Source organism: Rissa tridactyla, chromosome 3, assembly GCF_028500815.1.
Source record: "Rissa tridactyla isolate bRisTri1 chromosome 3, bRisTri1.patW.cur.20221130, whole genome shotgun sequence".
Taxonomy (NCBI): Eukaryota; Metazoa; Chordata; class Aves; order Charadriiformes; family Laridae; genus Rissa; species Rissa tridactyla.
In genome coordinates, this window is record NC_071468.1 from 124,892,656 (window position 1) to 124,911,209 (window position 18,554).

Sequence of the window (18,554 nt, forward strand, 5' to 3'; positions counted from 1 at the left end):
CAGAAGTCTGATTGCTGCCTGACTCTGCTTTTATGTTCTGCTGTATTTAGCATGCTCTGTTGAAACATGCGCTGCTCTGGTTTTTTTCTTGCAAGTCACTTGAAATTTTATTTTCCTCGCAGGATAGGTAACACCCCAAATGTGTTGGAGCACTTTTTAATTACGAAATATCTGAGTGCAGCCTTTTTGCTAATCAATGGCAATGTCTCACTGTGGACTCTCAAAAACAAAATCCAAAAGAACAATAACCCACGTGCAGCTTGAGATGTCTGTGACGGTGGTAGGAGCACCCATGCAGTTGGCATGGCATGAGTTCCTTCAATGTAACGAGGCTTATATTCAGAGGTGTCCAACGAGACGTCTGAATCTGCCCCTGGGCTTGAGGGAAAACAACCTTGAATCTTCCCTGCTTGTTTTAAAAATGCATTCTCTTCAGGACTGATGTGGGAGATTTTTATTGTATTTTAAAAGGACGTCATTTCTTTTTGTCTTCCTAGGATGCCCAAGGAGTTGAAGAGCGGGAGGCACTAGCCAGAATGGCAGCAAACGTTGAAGATGCAGCTTCGGCTGACTCTGAAGCTTATATTGAGAAGTACTTGCGGAGTGTGATGGCTGTGGAGAACATCCTCACCTTGGATCGTCTGCGCCAGGTCTGTTTTTAAGGCAGTGGCAGAGAGCAGAGAATGTGCTTACTGAGAACCGTGTATGGCAATGTAAATGTTCTCAGAAGCGCGTACAATGGCTAAGAGACCTAAACCACCACTTTGGGGCACACCTCAGCCTTACGAAGTGTGCCTGTGGCAAACATCCAAAGAAGCAAATGTAGCTCTCTTTGAAGAGATGTTCTCCCTCACCCACCTGCGATGGGGATGGATGGGACTGGGAGCTTTATATTAAATGCACTATTGTAGAATCGTAGAATTGCCTGGGTTGGAAGGGACCTTTCAGATCATCGAGTCCAACCATCAGCCTAACTCTAGCAAAACCCATCACTAAACCAGCCCTAAGCACTACGTCTGCCCGTCTTTTAAATACCTCCAGGGATGGTGCCTCACCCACTGCCCTGGGCAGCCTGTTCCAATGCTTGATAACCCTTTTCAGTGTAAAATTTTTTCCTAATATCCAACCTAAACCTCCCCTGGCGCAACTTGAGGCCATTTCTTCTTGTCCTAGAGGACAAACCTCCCTGTTATGGGATGTTTGGTTAGTTTGTAAGACTTTGCATTGCTAATTATGGTTCAGAACAAGTAGTTGCGTGGCATTAGCTTTTGCTTCGGCTTTAGTAATAGTTTCCGAAGTTGCTAGGAGAATTCTTGTCACTTTGCCCATATTCTACCTTGAAGTAACCAAACCCGTTCTGTCAATAAATAAGGCATTGATTGGGTTAATCTTAAGTACTGTAACTTGATATGTTTACCAGGAGAAAGAAAAGAGAGAAAAACATTTATTGAAATTTGTTCTTCTGGATATAAATTATGCAAGCACAAAAGAAAGTTATGCAAAACAAGCCTGAGTATGTGCCTGCCCACTATAAATTAATGGGGAAATGTGATGCACTCTAAGTATTGCAAGCAAGTTCCCTGTCATATATAATTAGTTTAAAGGATTAAAGTAGGAGCTCAGCTAGGAAAGGGAGTCTTAGTCTTTGCGTCTGTAACAGTCATCTCCTAGAATCAGGACTAGCTGTAAAATCCTGTGAGTGCCAATCAGTGAAATATTAGCTGTTAAAGTTTATCCGCTCCTAGCCATGTTACGTGCAAGTTTTAGATTAGAGTAGACTTTACAGACAGGAGCCTGTGCAAGAAGGCTGTTTAAGAACATTTTTCTGGTATAGACAACACTATCCTGGGATGATTGGAGCTTAGATTCTTGCAAAACGTGCGTATTTTCTTTGTTTTGCTTTTCCGTGATTGGCAGGACGTTGCTGTAAAAGAGCAGGCAATGGGAAAAGGAAAACTGTGCCGCAGGAGCCTGAGCTCTCCCAACGTGAATCGGGTGAGTATCCCATGCTGGCATCTGCAGCAGATCGGGGGCAGCAGGTCCGGTCTTTCAGTGGCAGGTCCCTGTGATGCCAGAGTCATGAACTGTAGCAATAAATTTCCTTCTGTTTGACCCTTCTGTTTGTCTGTGCTATTTGGGAGCATGTAAATCGCTAAGAGGAGACAAAATCTGCACATATTCAAGCTTTCATCATATAGGCTAGTATGCTTGAAAGCACCCCCATAAATCCAGACTATCTGAAAAAGCAACGTAAAAAGAACTTCTGTATTTTTTTTTTTCTGAACACTGGGCGTTTTTTCATTTATCTATCAAGTTGAAGATTATTTTTTTTTTGTCTTCAGAAGATCTGAAAGCAAATGACAAGTATTTACTGAACTTTGTAAGTGTTGTGCATAAGAAAGATGAGAATTCTGTTGTCCAAAATTTGGAGAGAAATCCTTTGATAGAACGGGTAATCAAACTTGTCAAATTTTGGCTCCTTCCAGGTCAATAGTCGTGATTTCACCTTTCATCTCTTGGATTTCAGTCCTGTTTTAACCGAAAAACTGTTTTTTCACCCTTCCTTGTGTTTGTCAAGAGGCTTATTTATTAGCTATTTAAGTTTTTGTTAAGAAATAATTCTATTAACTGTTTCAGCTTTCTGGAAGCCGCCAAGATTTATCACTTCCCTATAACCTGAGCAGTAACCGGGTGAGTATCTGAAGGTCTCCTGGGAAATCTTCTGCAGCAAAAAGTTAGGCACAGGCGCTACACTATACCAGTTACAGAACTGGGAAATCTCTCACTGTGAAGCTTCAGAGCTCTTCCAAAGCTTTCACCTGGGTGGATGCAAACCTTCTGGGTAAGGGCCAAATTTGGGTTCATATGGAAGTTCGTATATATGTAAGGTCCACCTCTAGGACAGAGTAGGGGCTTGTGAAGAGAGTCTCTGACCTTCAGAGGGAAACCATCAGTCCTAAGCTTGTGGTGGGTGATAATTCAGCCCATTACACTCCTTAAAAACAACGGTATAGATCAAAAGTATTTCTTTAAAAGTGAAAGATCAAATTGAAACTTATTTTCCAAATCCTAGATAAACTGAAAGGTCTTCTCCTGATAGATATTCTGCCCAGCAAGCGTGTAGTCATTTTAAAAGGGAGAATCTAGTGGTGACAAGGCATTTTAATGCATAATGCAGTTGCACAGAATAATAGAATTTTGATGTAGTGCTCTAGCATTGGTTGCTAAATCTGCTACATCTCATCCATGTAGAGAATGCTAAAATTCGTGCAGGTGATAAAGTGCTTATAGCAACTTCTGTTTGGAGAGAACTGTGGGATGTTTCAATGTTGTAGGTTTTTAAAGTGAAAATTAAAGACCGGAGTTCTTAATGATTTCTGTTTTTCTCCTCCCTTCCCCTCAATAATTTCTCTCATTGCTTGTTTCAGAGTCCAAAGGTCCCAGCAGAGGTAATGCATTAGGTCCACCTAATGAGTGGGATAATAATTTTATCTCACTATAAAGTTCATTTTGCGCACTTGAACGCTTTTACTTCCTGCTTTGACGATGCTGCTGGTGGTGTCTCATTTGCATAGTACACGGCAAATGTGTTTTTCCATTGAAAAGCCTGTCATTAATGCAGTGTGAAACTGGTACAAATGAGAGAAGTTTCTCCTTCTTGGGTGCATCTTACGGTTTGTTACAGAGCTATAGGTATTTAATGCCATTTCTCACAGGTTTTTGGACAGGGCGAAGTTATTTGTGAAGTTATTTCAGAAATGGCCCCATCTCAGCTTAAAAAAAAAATAAAAAAGATAGACATGAAAGGAAGGAAATATGTGCCAGTCATGTGTACATCAGCCTGGAGATGAGATAAACATTGAGAGTTTCTTCCAAATCTCTCTCAGGCTTGATGGCTTCTGATAGTTCAGCGTTAACAACTCTTGATTTCTATGAAGGAACAATTTTAAAATAATACCGAGCCAATGGAAAACATGTTTATCCTTAGCGTCATATTAACACTCTTGGAGGAATGACTTGTTGGTCCCCTTAGTTGTACCAGGCTTTGGTTCCCTGGAGTTAACTGGCAGTGGTTTGCATGGGGTTTTGCAGCTCTTGCCTGCGGTTGATGTCGCTGCTGACAAACACTCCACCGCCGCGCCGTGGAGCTGAGATCGCGTAGCTTCCCTCCTCGCTTGCAGCGTGCTTCGTTTCAAGGCACTTGTTCCTCAGGACGTGGGGGGTGTGAACTCCCCTGTTAGGATTTCCTGGTTTCAAATGGATCTCTGGTTCAGTTTTCCACGGGGAGACAAACGAAAGCGTTTGTAATCACGATGAAACGTTAAACAACCGCTTAAACGTTCCTATAGCACACAGACATCCTAAAGCGCACTGGTGACATCAGTCCTGTGATATCTATTTTAGCATAAAGGTCTGAGAATGGCTTGATGTGCGGAGTTTCAGATGACTTAGATGTCTTTGTCACATGCAGAGAAATTTAGTGAAAAAGTCATCTTCTCCAGCAGTCATAAATCGTTTTTTTTTACCAGGAATTTGGTTTTGTTTACAAGTGACTATAATAAGCTAAAGCAAGTGGTTTATTATATCGTAAGAAACATCGGTCACAGGATAGTAACGGCTTCCTGAATTGGGTGGAGAACTAATCTGTCAAGCCGGCGTACTTTAGTATCAGTGGAAGCCCTCGACACATCGCAGAATATTCCTCTCCCTAACTTTTATTCCATTGCTTCATTTTTCTCTCTAATGTTAACATTATTATTCCTTGCATTCCTGCTGTCTTTACCATGGATTTTGAGCTTTGTGGAAAGGGCCCTTGAGTCTCTCTCCTCTATGTAAAGCTCCATTCGTGCTGGTAAAATTAGGAATGTGGGCTCTGCTTCGTTCTTCAGCGCTATGAATAGCCAGGACTCATCCCCCTGTAACCAAGAATATTGAACAAGTTAGAATAAGACGTAAAGATGGTGTTGGTGCAACTAAAACAGGCAGATCAGAAGTTTCCAGAATTAGGACCCGGGTTCATCTCGCAGCCGTAGTTGAATCTTTGTTACTACAAAGGTGGATGGGTCACACCCCCGCGAAGAACTAGAAGAGCCCTTCTCTCCAGGACTGGAGCAGAGGTGTGAGTTTGGCACATTTTGAAAAAAAAAACATTGAAGAATATTTCTGCGTATTGACACCCCAGAGAGCTTCTAAAGAGCAGGATGACTCTCACACTGAGATATGCATTTGTGTGAAATATTTAAATCACCAGTGGGATTTTTTGTAATAATAACTCATAAGATGAAGCTACCTAACTGGCTGAGAAGGCAAGGAGATGCCTTCTAAATTTACTTCAGAAGACAGTCTTGCGGATGTTTCATATTAGGTTAGCAGGACTGCGTTTGGTCTCACCTCGAAGTTATATCTGCTTGCTTAAATGAGAAAAAGCCAATTTTTACTCCTGTTATCACTACAGATATGGTTACGGGAGAGCAAGATGGATTTTATTTCATCCTGCACATGAGCACGTGTCAGGTGATGCAGGAGTATAGTCTCTTAGTGGTGATATAAGATACCGAGCTGGATTTTCACATTCCAGGGTGCTTGCAGCAGACGTTTAAAAATTCAGTGGACTTAAACTGGATGAATCAGATGCACAAAGAATGGAAGGCACCTCTGACTTTTTACAGGTGGTCTTCAGATGATAAGCACATACCGATGAAAAATTTCATGAGTTGTTCTTAAAATACGTCAGCACAATAGCCGTTCTGTCTTTGGGCAGTCATCCTTCCTTTCCCAAAGGTCCAGCAGTTTGTAGCTCAAAAGCCTTCTATCCAAAAACCACATAAGACACGATTGTGCCACTTAACCTTCAGGTTTTACTGGGAACCGGAGTTTTTTCACCCAATTGGTACCGTGTAGATCAATTTGAATAATCTCGCTGCTCATGAGAACAAGTGCCTTTTGTCCCAGCTGTATGCTTAGATTTAAGTGCTACATGGTCACCTTTTCCTAAGCCTTTTCTGAACTGCTAAAATAATAAAACACAAGAACTGTTCATTTCTCTTACCCAGTGGCAGCATTTTAATGGTCTGTCAACTTCAAGAAAAGAATTGTTGTCAGGTAAAGCCTACAGATAACTTAGGTAGTGATCACCCATATTTGCTCTAAAGATTTTGTGTGTGTTGGTGCTGACCTGAAATAAATTCCCTGGTGTTTTTCATGGAGGATGTGTGGAAGAAGGGAAGGTAGAGGAGAAGGAGGAGAGGGTATTCTTGAAATAAAAGACTTTATAAACAGCTCTGTATCAAAATACATCAAGGGAGATGCATTCTTCCGGTGGCTATTTTTGATTTGTTAAATTAAGTCACTTGACCTCTGTTTGGTCACTTGGCAGAGACCAAATATGTTCATGAAGTGATGGCTCCTCTGGGCAAATGATTTACAAGCTTCCTTCCTTTCTCTCACCACCCTTCTTGATAGAGGAAAGATTCACAGCATTTAAATAATACCAGTTGCTTAGACTTCAAGTGTTTCAGTTAGTGAATGCACAAAGCAATCATGCGAGAGTGCTATAGAACATGCATATGCGAAACTTGGGAACTTCATCAAGTTAATATAGTTAATAATTCTTATAACTTTTTTTTCTTTTTGTGAGATTGAGGTGGGTTATCTTTCAATCCAGTTTAGTAAAATCAATCATTCATGAATAACCTTTTGCCTCTGCAGATTCTTCACACGACAGTTGACCCTTTTAGTTGCCTTCAGTATTTTCTTTTGCAAATGCTTCTCCACCTGTTGCCCTGATTTTCCTGCTTTTTGATGGTTTGCTGTCATCTCAGAATGGAGGCTCCTCTTCCCCCTAACAGACGTGAGCTTCAGTCTAAAAGGATGATCTTTCCACTCCCTCCAAAGCAAGCGTTATTTAAAAACCCAACATGCTTTAAGTATGTGGCCAGACAAATCCTTTTCTCAAGTTCCTCAAATTCCTGTTCTTGGGACCTGCATTTTATTTAACTTGGCAAAACATTAAGTTAAATTATGTAGAAAATGTACTCATCCATAATATAAAGGCTGAAGCAAAAATTTCCTAAAGATCCTAAGGAAAAAGTCACTACATCTTGCCATTCTGTCTGTACAGAATGAGTATTTTTAAAACGTTTTGCTCTGTTTCTTACCTACTCCCGATTTTTTAGTCATTCTCCAAACAGATCTAGAAAGTAAGATACTTGCCTGAAATTATTTTTGTTGGGACAGACAATGCAGGGCGCTTCTGACTCAACAAATCGTGATTCAGAAAATGATTCAGTTGCTCCGTACCTGCATTGAGTCAGTGTTCTAGTGAGCCAGAGAACTTTCCTGGAATAGTCTTTCTGTTTGTTACGTCTCTGTGGTCTCCAGAAGCACTTAGGCTTCACCTATAGATAGAAAATTATTAAGACGTCACCTTTGTCCATTTGTCGTTCGTAAGTGGATCGTTATCCCAAGATCCAAAAGTAATGCTATTCCAGCCTTGCTACATCCTCCAAAACAGAAGCCGGCAGATGCTTTGTGCTCTTCCATAGTTCTTTTTCTTAACCTAATGCCAACATCTACCAGGCTGACTGCAGACCAGACCGAAGGCAGGAAAACCAAACGGTATTTCCAGAGAGAGTCTTGTGATGACTTCCCACCAAGTAGTCTTCTATTTATTATTTTTTTTTAAAACTCCTTCGGCACCACTGAGCTGGTGCATCCGAAAAATACTGAATTGCACTGACATACTTTCCCCATCTGGATAGAGTGTGAACTCTTTTCTCACGTTTTGACTCTTCTCCTGCAAATGGAAGTGTCTGAAGCAGTATTTTGAGTGGATATAAGGGGGGGTAAGAGTGCATGCGGTAAGGCCACCTGAAAGAAACCTGCACTAGCTGGAACTCAAGAAAGCAAAAGCCTGAATAAGAGTTTCTGGGGAGTGGAATAGGAAAGACCGCGACATAGAAGCATTTTGTGGAAAGAATTTTCCAGACTTTTTGACGTGTGTAAGACATAAATGAGTCACAGGTCAAAGATAATGCTTAAGTTGGGGGCTTAAGGTATGGGTAGAAGAGCTCTGTCAGCCATGCTGATAGAGCAGGAAGCTTTCAAGAAGGGCTTAAACACCAAAGTCCTCAAAAATACAAGACTAAACAAACCGCCGGTATTGCTGCTAGTCCCAGCCTGGGTTGCATCAGTTTTGACATTCGGGATGGCTGTCTCCAGTCAACTCAGACATCCATTAGTCTTTAGGTATCCCAAATGTTACTTCACAGAAACAGCGCCTGTTGTCTCTACGTCTAATAATTCGGACGTTAGCTGGTAGACGTCTGAAGGCGGGTGCTGCTCTGCAAAAACGCAAGTTACTTGCTATTCAAAGCAGGAGAGCTACTATGGGACTAACTTATAGATCCAAACGGAAACGATTTTTGCTCTGGGCTTCTCAGTGTGACCTTCAACCCATTGGAGAAATCTATTCCTCCTATCCTGGCTTATTTATTATTTGTGAAACATTCATGACTTCGAGTTACAGTTAAGATTAGTTTAGCTGCCTGTCATTTTTCCGCTCAAGGTCGGACTATTTCCTTGCATCCAACAGCGTGAAGCTTCTTGAAAAGGTGCATTTCCCCTTCTTCCCCCAAGAAAAAATACATAAAATTTATGGTCTGGGATGTAGCGGGTCTGTCCATCCCTTGTGACTCCTTTCTAGTATGTTTGCTGGACCATCTCTTTGTGAAAGTATTTCTGTTACGCCTTTTAAAAGGACAAGGAAGATTCAGATGCAATGTAATCCAGACAAGTACAGCTATTGCACCAACCACAGCGTAACTCTTTACCAGAAGCGGGGTCAGACATCAGTTCGTATCGGTTTGGGCTGCACCAGCCTGTCTTTGCAACCGCTCTTTCTGGAAAGGTGCAACTTTGCAAGCTTGGAGTCCTGAGGGCACTCTGCTGCCTGAGTAGGACAACACTTTTCTACAAGACACCAAGACTCCTTGTAACATTTGAGACCAGGCTCTCCAAATGGATACGCCGTAAGATCTCCTATAAATTAAGGAAATTAGCACCATACGGCTTTATTAGAGCCTACTCTTTAGCAGTGTGAAGGAACAGCTTTGCCAGTGAGTGTGCCCGTATCAGAAGTTTGCAGGACAACCACGTGGATTTTGGTGCCGACATTTCAGCGCTGCACACCTAACGTGGTGCTCACTTTGGTGAAGCAATATACTCTCTTGTATCCACAGAAAACTTTCAGCAGAGAGACCATCTGGCCAGTCACTTAGTGTAATCATTGCAGGCAAATCTGTACAAGATTTTTCCGTATCGAGATGACAGAGTTAGGAACAAACTTTTTGGCCCCGTGGGTTCTTGGCAGTCATGCACTGGTGTGAAATACTGGCTTGGAGATTCTTTCCGTTAGCCAAGAGACTTTGCCATTGAGCCAGTTTCTGGCTTTTCAGTTGAGATGAAAGACATAAACCCACAGTGGACCTTTGTAAAAGGGAGGGAAATCACACCCCACGTGCAGAATGTTGTGTACCTCCCTTGGGATCCATGTGAAGACCCAACTAGAGAATCCTGGGGCCTTGGGTAGGCAGATGGCCCACCACTTTCTTGGTCACTCTTTCTTCCTACCTCATCTACACTACACAGACTCTTGCAGGTCTGAAAATCATCATGTTTCATCTTCACTAACCATGTCAAAACTCTAACCTGTCTTTACTTCATCTTTTTCTTGGCTCCTGGTTATCCGCAGCTTCTTGTTGTGTATTCCATCTCACTCTTTTCCAGGCTGTTAGAAAAATTGCAGTGCTACGGTTGCTTCCTCCTGATCTGATCAGCTCATCCATTCTCTGACCCCAGGCACTAACATCCAGCCTTGGGATCCAAGATCCTATTTCTTTTCTTGTTGAGAGCTCTGTCTGTCCTCACCCCTTCTCTCTGACGCTCTCTATATCCAGATTTGTGATTAAATTGCCTTAAGATCTCCTATATCACTTGTGATCACTGTATCACTCCGAAGATCACTTGTGACCACTTTCTGAGCAGATACGCAAAATACGTAGGAATTCTGGGCAAACAGGACTATTTTATTTTCAATGACTGTAACTTTTCACTTGGTTGTAACTTCCAAAAACACAGCTGCGCAATTGAGTGAAATACCATAGCTTTAAGGTCTATAATGTAGACTTTTGACGTGCCTTGATGCTGATGGGAGCTGAGGGTGCTTGTCTTTGCAGGACTGGGTGTCTCAACTAAAAGTGCCTCTGGGGAAGGGTCTTTCCTCAGCTCTGTGCGTTCTGAACTTTGCAAAGGGGCTGTGCGGGCTGGTATGGTGTGGAAGTGTTGCTGTGTTCTTGCTGGTGTGCTGACTTTGAAAAATACAACTTTTTTTTTTTTTTTTTTTCCCCTAGGGCCGATGGGAGAGTCAGCAAGATGTATCCCAAGGGGTCACAAATTCCAGTAGAGGCATTAGTCCATCTCGTACCTCTCTGCCGGGCTCTGGGCAGCAAAACCACTCTCCTGATCCAGGTAAGGGCTTTCCTAAAGCCGAGCTGCTTTCCGAGCTGCAGAGAAATTTCTCCTCTAGAGCAATGTCCACGCAGTTCATAGAATCACAGAATGGTTTGGGTTGGAAGGGATCTTAAAGATCATCCAGTTCCACCCCCTGCCCTGGGCAGGGACACCTCCCACCAGACCAGGTTGCTCAACACCCCATCCAGCCTGGTTTTCACAGAGTCACAGAATGGTTTGGGTTGGAAGGGACCTTAAAGATCATCCAGTTCCACCCCCCTGCCGTGGGCAGGGACACCTCCCACCAGACCAGGCTGCTCAAAGCCTCATCCAGCCTGACCTTGAACACCTCCAGGGATGGGGCATTGACAGCTTCCCTGGGCAACCTGTTCCAGTGCCTCACCACCCTCACAGTAAAGAATTTCTTCCTAATATCTCGTCTAAATCTCCCCTCTTTCAGTTTAAAACCATTCCCCCTCATCCTATCACTCCCTTCCCTCGTCCAGAGTCCCTCCCCATCTCTCCTGTAGGCCCCCTTAGGTGCTGGAAGGCTGCTATAAGGTCTCCCTTCTCTTCTCCAGGCTGAACTGTTTCCTCCCTGTGAACATTTAGCAGTTGTGGCAAAGCTACTCAGGCTCTAGGCAACTCTAACTAGCCTTTCCTTTAAATCTGGTACTAGTTCTGCTGAGTGGTAAATGCCGCCTGGTTAAAGTTGTCTGAAGATGCAGTCTTTATCTCAGTATCTCTTTATCTAAAGCCAAAAGTTCGCTGAGCTCAGAACATGCCATCTGTTACGTGAGTGAAACAGCAAAGACAGTGGGGCTACTAATGTTTTAGAAAATAAGCAGCACTGGAATTGGGTGGATATTTTGCAGCAGATGTGCCTAATAGATAACTGAGAGTACAGAGATACATAGTAGTGACGTTTCTATGTCTAACTAGGTTTTCCCAAGCGGGGAGTAGTTTAGATAAAATGGCAGTAGGAGTAAGGAGCGTTGAACGCCCCTAACTTTCTTCTTTTTAACTTGGATCTTCTCATCTTTTATTTCTAGTAAGGTTTGTAACTGGTGTTGCAATGATGTGCTATATGGACATCCTTTTTCAATTTTGCTTCTTGGGTTTGTTTTTTTTCCCGCTTCTGCAAGTTATAAAGTATTTTACATTTCCAATTGCAAACAAGAGGCTTTTTCACATCATGTGATGAAATTTTCTTTCTGTATACTGAGGCCACAGATTAAGACCTACCCAAATTCATGTATCCCTTTCGAGGGAGGAGCAAGCACTCAATGCTTTTCCTTGGATAATGCTTTGACCACTGGAAGATGTCATCAAAGACTAAAACGATAATGGTTTTGTCATGTTTTTTAGAGGGTTTTGGGTTGGTTTGGGTTTTTTTTCCTTTTCCATTCCCCAAAGCGTAACTGTTTTCATTTTTTTAATTTTTCCAACAGGCATTGGTAGCCTTGCTGCTTCCTACCTGAATCCTGTGAAGTCCTTTGTGCCGCAGATGCCAAAGCTGCTGAAGTCTCTCTTTCCTGTCAGAGATGAGAAGAAGGGCAGGCAGACCTCTCCTCTTGCACAGCAGGTAAAAAATTAAATCAAATCGGCTGTGCAGTAATATTGGTGAGTGCTGTTAGACTCGCTGGCAAAGTGCTATTTTATATGTTGTTGCAGCGCGAACTAAGCTTTTAGTCATAGTAAAGCCTCATGATGCATTTCCCCTCCGTTCTGTCCAGAGATAGCGGAGCTGTTTAAACTTATTGATAACACTCAGCCCACTCGGCTTTTTAAAAGTGCCAAGTACGCTACCAGCGTGATTTATGGTAATACCACTTGCAGCAACAATAGTAAAATTTATGAAGTGCACTTAGGGTTGTTTGTGTATTGCCAAGAGGAAAATGTAATTCTGGTTTTAATTCGTTATTTCGTATACCATTCCCTCCCACCCCTCGCCCCAGCTCATGTCACCTTTTACCATCTTCTGCTGGGCACTTTGGACAGTTGCTTTTGTTCATTCCCTTATCTATTCCTCGTGTCAGAGAAGCATTTGATTTTCTTTTTTTTTTTTTTGGATGCTGTGCTGCAAAATTCCACTTGCTCCAGATGTGGCTTCTCTGCTCTGAGCAGTTAATTGCTTGGTCAAGCAGACTAGAAAAAGCTACTGTCTTTTCAAGAAAACCGATGAAATACAGAATCCCATATAAATAAGATGATCTCCTTTATTTGAGAGGCTGTAGTTTGTTTATAAAGGAGTAGTCCTCTATAGTGTAAGTCTGGAAGATTTAACAAACTGTTTTGAAGATAAATCTGGAGCCAGATCGCGCTTGTTAAAGTTTGCCGAAGTCCATTCTGTCCGTGCTTCATCCAACTAACTCCACTGTCATCTTGTTCGGTCACCTGGGGTTCTGGAAGCATGTCATCTGTTAACTTAGACCTTTCCTCACCTCTTGACATGCAGACAAATGTTTTAAAGGATATTTTTCTCAAAGCAAAACAGACCCTAAAATCCCCAAGCAACTATTTTTTGTGGTTGGATCCAGCCATTCTGTTCCACTGTTTGCTACAACTAAACTTGCTGTTACAAGAATGTCCCAGGACAACAGGGAGTTGAGCTGTCATTGTAGAAGTACAGTGAAATATTAAATAAACAAACAGAGCAAGAAGTAACTTACCACAGACATAGCCCAAATGAAAATAAGGCAGATTTAAAATATTTTTAACTTGACTCTGGTTTTATTCTCAACCAAGTAATAAAAGGAGCAAATTTTACTCCCATATCTTATCTAATTTAACGCTTTACGTTTTCATGTTGCCCTTTGCTTGCAGCAGCCTTAGTGTTGAGACTGGAATGGTGTAAACTTACTCCTCTACAAAATCTAGAGAATTAAAATGAAGACAGTGGCTTTCTTTAAAGGCGTTTGGGTATCGAAAGATGCAAATAGGTGCTCTTTACAATTGCAGTGAGAGCCTTTCACAACTTCTTGAATTCTTAGTGAATCAATGAGAGCTGAGATTAGGAGCGGGGCCTAATTTCCTGCCTCTAGTCTAACCACCTGTTCCCACTCCTTCCCACTGTTCAAGATCAGCCGTGCATTATTTGTCTTGAAGTCAGTTTTTAAACTACAAAGACATCTATTTAAAGAGATCTTAATTTATACTGTGGATTACTATGCAAAATCAAGTAGTCGGATCATGATAGCTAGAGTTTTTAACAGGAGGGGAAAATGCTCTCTCTGCTTTGTATATAAACTAATATATAAATATAATATATAATAATATATAAATATTATATAATATAGCTAATATATAATACTATATCTCATATATAAACGGGAGCGTGTGACGTTGCAATGCTCGGTTGCATTGGAGAGCAACTTCAGTTTTTCCATGACCGCTGCATCTGCACGATAAAACGAAATCTTAAAATTATTCACTACTTTTAGTTAGAACAAGTCAATTGTATTACAAATCCGCCTCACTGGTGTGAGAGGTTTATAGATATTCTTCACAGCTCTGTCGGTAAGGACGGAGAGCTTCTTCGCTCCCGCTAAATACCTGCCGTTGTAGCGAGACTGGCTTGAACATCATAAATGTCGTGTCTCAGCTTTCTTGCTGTTTCTTTATCACGATGCAAATGTGGGCAGAAGAATTTTACTGGTGGCGGTGATAAATGGCTGTTGGACTGGGAGGGTGACGGGGCTGCTGTGGGGGGGTCAGTGCTTGGCAATCGGATTTAACACCTTATCGCTAACCCGCCGGAGCAGGACAGCGGGGCAGTAATTCCTGCAGAACTGCAGTAAACCGCGCAATGGAGAGGACACAAAAAATGATTATTTCTGAGTCCTGGGTAATGCAGAACGATGCATCTCAGTTCTGTGGGAGAATAAAACTCGGATGCACCGTGGCAGGGGACATAAACGAACATGCGAGGTGAGAGTAGGTGGTAAACTACAAAAAAGCAAAGCCAAAAGGGTTTTTTGGCTGTAATTGCAAAGGAATCTGACCCCTAACTGGGAACTGATGGACTTCTGTTGCCGTAAACAACAACTTGGGAGAGCTGGGTTCAGGAGTAGAAATGACTAAAGGAATGCTTTACAAAGCAAATGGAAAGATCTAACTCATCCTTTCCTGCTAAAAGCAAACAAGCAGATACGTAATAACAGGTTTTTGACCATAAATACTAAAAAGCGAAGTGGATCAGTTCATTGGTTTCTCCTGGTTCGTCAAACAACTACAGTGAAAGAGAATTTCCAAAGTTCTTGTCAAGCTCCCTTTTCAGTGCATATCTGTTACGTTATTTGAGAGTACTTAATTCTCTAATGTCATTAAAACCCGTTCTGGAAAAATGCTGGTGAACCATCTTGAACTAGACGGCTGGCCCTGCTGTGGTATTACATCTCCAGTATGTTATAGTTAAATTATCAGGGTTAGGTGGCCGTAAATCTCTGCAGCAAGCATGAGATTTGTTTTGTTGCACCTTGTAAGCAGGGTCTTACGGTTAACTTGATTTTAGTGCTTTTGAGCATCGTTTCCAAGGGAGCTGTACTTAACCTTTTTCCAAGTTTATAGCTGAAGTTAAGTTCATCGTGACCAAGCAGCTCCCCGAGCGGATGCGGTACCGCATCTCTGATGCTGTGCGAGTAAACAGAAGATGGAGTTCTGAAAATACCTTTTTATTATTTTAGCAGCTTGTGATTTCAGTCGTACGCCGTTGCTCAGGCTGGCGTCAACCTGAAAGTAAGCGAGCACGTACAAAAGTTATCTTAACAAAATGCTGGTTTTGTTTGTGGTCAGGGGTTGCCTGAGTTTCAGAAATGCAGAGACATTCCAGCCAGGGTGGCAGCTAACAAAATTGCTGTCTTTGACCTTCTGATGCAAGTTTAGTAACTAATCTGGAGAATAATGAACCGCAATTAATGAAATCTGCTCTCGTATTCAAGTGTGTTTCTCAGACAGCACATAAAATAATTGAAAGAACTTCCTGCTCTCTAATTAGTTAGATTGAATTAATTTGGCATAATAGGATTCTTTATGTAACTAGCAGAACGGCTTCCGATGAAGCTGTTTATGTACCTAAAAGATTGGTTTCTGATGAAGCTGTTTATATACTTTTAAGTTAGAAAATGCCTATTTTCTCCATTATCTGATGCCTTTAAATTAATTGCTAGTAGTCTGTAAATAAAAAAAAACCAACAACTTAAACATTTTCGGACTGCTGGAATTGCTTTTTTTATTCTCCTAGTCTATTCTTTAAAAAGCTTATTACCGCAGCGTGCAAGATTTAAAGCCTTACCAAACGTTGCTGGTGGGGAAAAGTTTAAAATACTCGTGTGAAATATGCAGGTGGATGGAGAATAAGTGTTTCATCTATCTGTGCTTAATTATATTACGTACGTGCTCTTGAAGCTTGTTGTTTTTATTAAGATGCTGAGGCTTTCACAGTGTGCACCAAGCAGAATTTCTGTTCTTTGCCTTATGACCCTGTTGATCTCCAGGAACTGCCCGTGTAATTACATTTTAGGGCATCATTGGGTGCTGACGTTAAAAATGTACATATTAAATTTCAGTTCCAGTTTTTTTTGACATTGCTGCGGCAGAAGCACATTCCTCTGACCAATGTGCGTTTGGTAAGCGGATTTTGATCACCTTCGTACTCAAGAACCTTGTTGGATGCTCGGATGTCCTTTTGTTAGCACGTGGCTTAAATGAGAGATCTCGAGTCACAGCTACGTTAAAAAAAAAAATAAACTATGGGAATTTCGATATGCCAGTGTAATGAATTTTGGGTTTGTGGTATAGAACCGCAGACATGTGACACAAGGAGAGGGCAGCTCTCAATTTTTTCTCTTTCACCTTCTGATGCAGTAATTAATCTTAAAAAATAATGAAATGCGGTTAGTGAAAAGCTATCTAAATAGACAAAAGCCTTCTTCTGGCAGTGCATTAAAAAATAACAGTTTCATGGATGTGCATGGAGCACAGTATAATTGCTAGAACTGACATTCCTTAATCAAATGTAAATAATGTGGCCTCAGAGAACCTTCTTTAAAATCTCGAAGGCTTTTTTCAGAGTTTCAAATCAAGAATCGTTTGGACGCTATAATCAGCATAGCTCAACAGATCCTCTGCGGCCAGCTGAGCTCATATGTGCCTAGTTCTTGTGCTTGAGTTGTTAGTGTTTTGATTTCTTTCTGAGTCCGGTTTTTGCTATCATCCTCATACAAATAGTTTTTAATGAGAATGCGTATGGAAAACTGGCTTTTAAAGTTCTTAGAGAAAACCACTGCAACTTCTTTATGAACTAACTTGAAAATGGTTATGAATTACCCTTTTAATCTGCCCGGCCCTAGGAATGAAGTAATTTAACGGCAGAGAAAATGGTATGGTTAATTTTGCATACGGTATATTAGAAATGTGGAATTCACAAGTATTATTACAGGCTGAAATGTTCCGCATATGGAAGGTGGAATAAGAGGCTTTTGTTTGGGTTAATATTTAAATGCACAGAGAAGAAAATAAACACATGCCAAAAAACCAACAAACTTGTACTGGGTTTCAGACCTCACTTTGGAATGCAGGAGATTTTTTTATTTGAACGATTAATGACTTCAAAATGATTTTAAAATCGAGGGCAGAGAGGAATATTGTTGGGGGGACCTTTTTAAAATAGATTCAACTTTTTGGGCTATGTACAGGAGCTTCAGAATTCTTACTGCGTTGCTGTGTGTGTCTTGTGAAAGTATTTTATCCCGAGTGCTCGAAACTGATTTAAATCTACGTGTAATGAAGCAACTGTTATGCCCTGCTGCAGAAGTGTCCAGTAGCTGCTTTTAAATGGTGATGTGAACATTACACTGTCAGCGTGACGGTCCTTGAGCTCTGTCGCTCCTCTCTGTGGATGGCAATGCACAGACAAGAGCGGTTCACGTTTTCTGATAATGCCCTTTGAGGATTGCGTCAGCGATAACCTTGGCTAGACCCTTTCTGGAGCTTGGAGGATGATTCTAGGATTAAACTAGAGCAGGGCAGGTTTAGATTGGACATTAGGAAGAAGTTCTTTACACTGAGGGTGGTGAGACGCTGGCCCAGGTTGCCCAGAGAGGTGGTGGAGGCCCCATCCCTGGAGACATCCAAGGCCAGGCTGGATGAGGCTCTGAGCAACCTGATCTAGTTGAAGATGTCCCTGCTCACTGTGGGGGGGTTGGACTGGATGGCTTTTAGAGGTCCCTTCCAACCCAACACATTCTATGATTCTTGTGCACGCTGGCCCAGTCTGTTCTGTTAACTGCCACCGATCTTCTGCATATTGGGCGTTAACGTTGAAGGATTTTCAACTGGTGACATGAAGTCGGAAAGCTTTGTTCTGAAGTCATCAGTCACCACTGTCAAAGGCATTTTACGAAATGTTTAATGACATGGAAATACCAGCTGTGTCTTTCTGAGCTCATTGAAGAGGTCGCCATTACAGATATGTAACATACCGTATGAAAAAGCGTTTGTTTAGGATTAATTTTGATGCTTCTGTAAGTGGGGTGAGATGCACATTTTCTTTTCCTGTTCAAGCTCACCAACGTACCAGGTTGGTCTCCGGATTACTCTAATCACTAGTAACTACATGGCTTTGGGTCGCCTCAAAGTACGTGCAAACTGACCTCGCGTCTGACCAGAGAATACAAACTCTTGGAAATCCTTATAAACTCACTGCAGAGAGTAGCAGCTCTTAGGAAAAAGACAATTTTTGTTCTACAAAGATTCAAAGATGCTTTAAAGTAAATCGCTTTCATGTTCTCTCTTACTCCGTATTTTGTCAGCTTGCTTGAAGAAATTGTGCCAAAAATTATCACTGTAAAAGGGTCATGTTTTGCCATTGGGTAAATATATATGTCTAGTTTAGCAGCCGCTATCTACAAATGTTTAATGACAGAATTTGGCTCTCGATTCAGAAATATTTTTCATCCAGTAAATGTCTTCGCAGATAGTCAAACACATTGTTTTCAGTATCGCCCGCCCTCCCCCCCCCAAGTAACTTGACTACATTTCATAAC

At 41.7% G+C, this 18,554-nt stretch overlaps 1 protein-coding gene across 5 annotated transcripts in view; it reads left to right on the plus strand.

Annotated features, from left to right (window-relative positions):
• The window catches only part of KIF13B (kinesin family member 13B), a 140,648-nt gene that overhangs the window by 108,068 nt on the left and 14,026 nt on the right, over positions 1-18,554 (plus strand). For 3 of the 5 annotated variants that reach the window (XM_054196577.1, XM_054196578.1, XM_054196581.1), the window contains 6 exons: positions 498-650; positions 1,918-1,995; positions 2,638-2,691; positions 3,429-3,449; positions 10,410-10,527; positions 11,961-12,094. In XM_054196577.1, the coding sequence (XP_054052552.1) occupies positions 498-650; positions 1,918-1,995; positions 2,638-2,691; positions 3,429-3,449; positions 10,410-10,527; positions 11,961-12,094 (558 nt within the window). The remainder of the gene's footprint in view (positions 1-497; positions 651-1,917; positions 1,996-2,637; positions 2,692-3,428; positions 3,450-10,409; positions 10,528-11,960; positions 12,095-18,554) is intronic. The other 2 variants (XM_054196579.1, XM_054196580.1) reach the window with 1 other exon arrangement.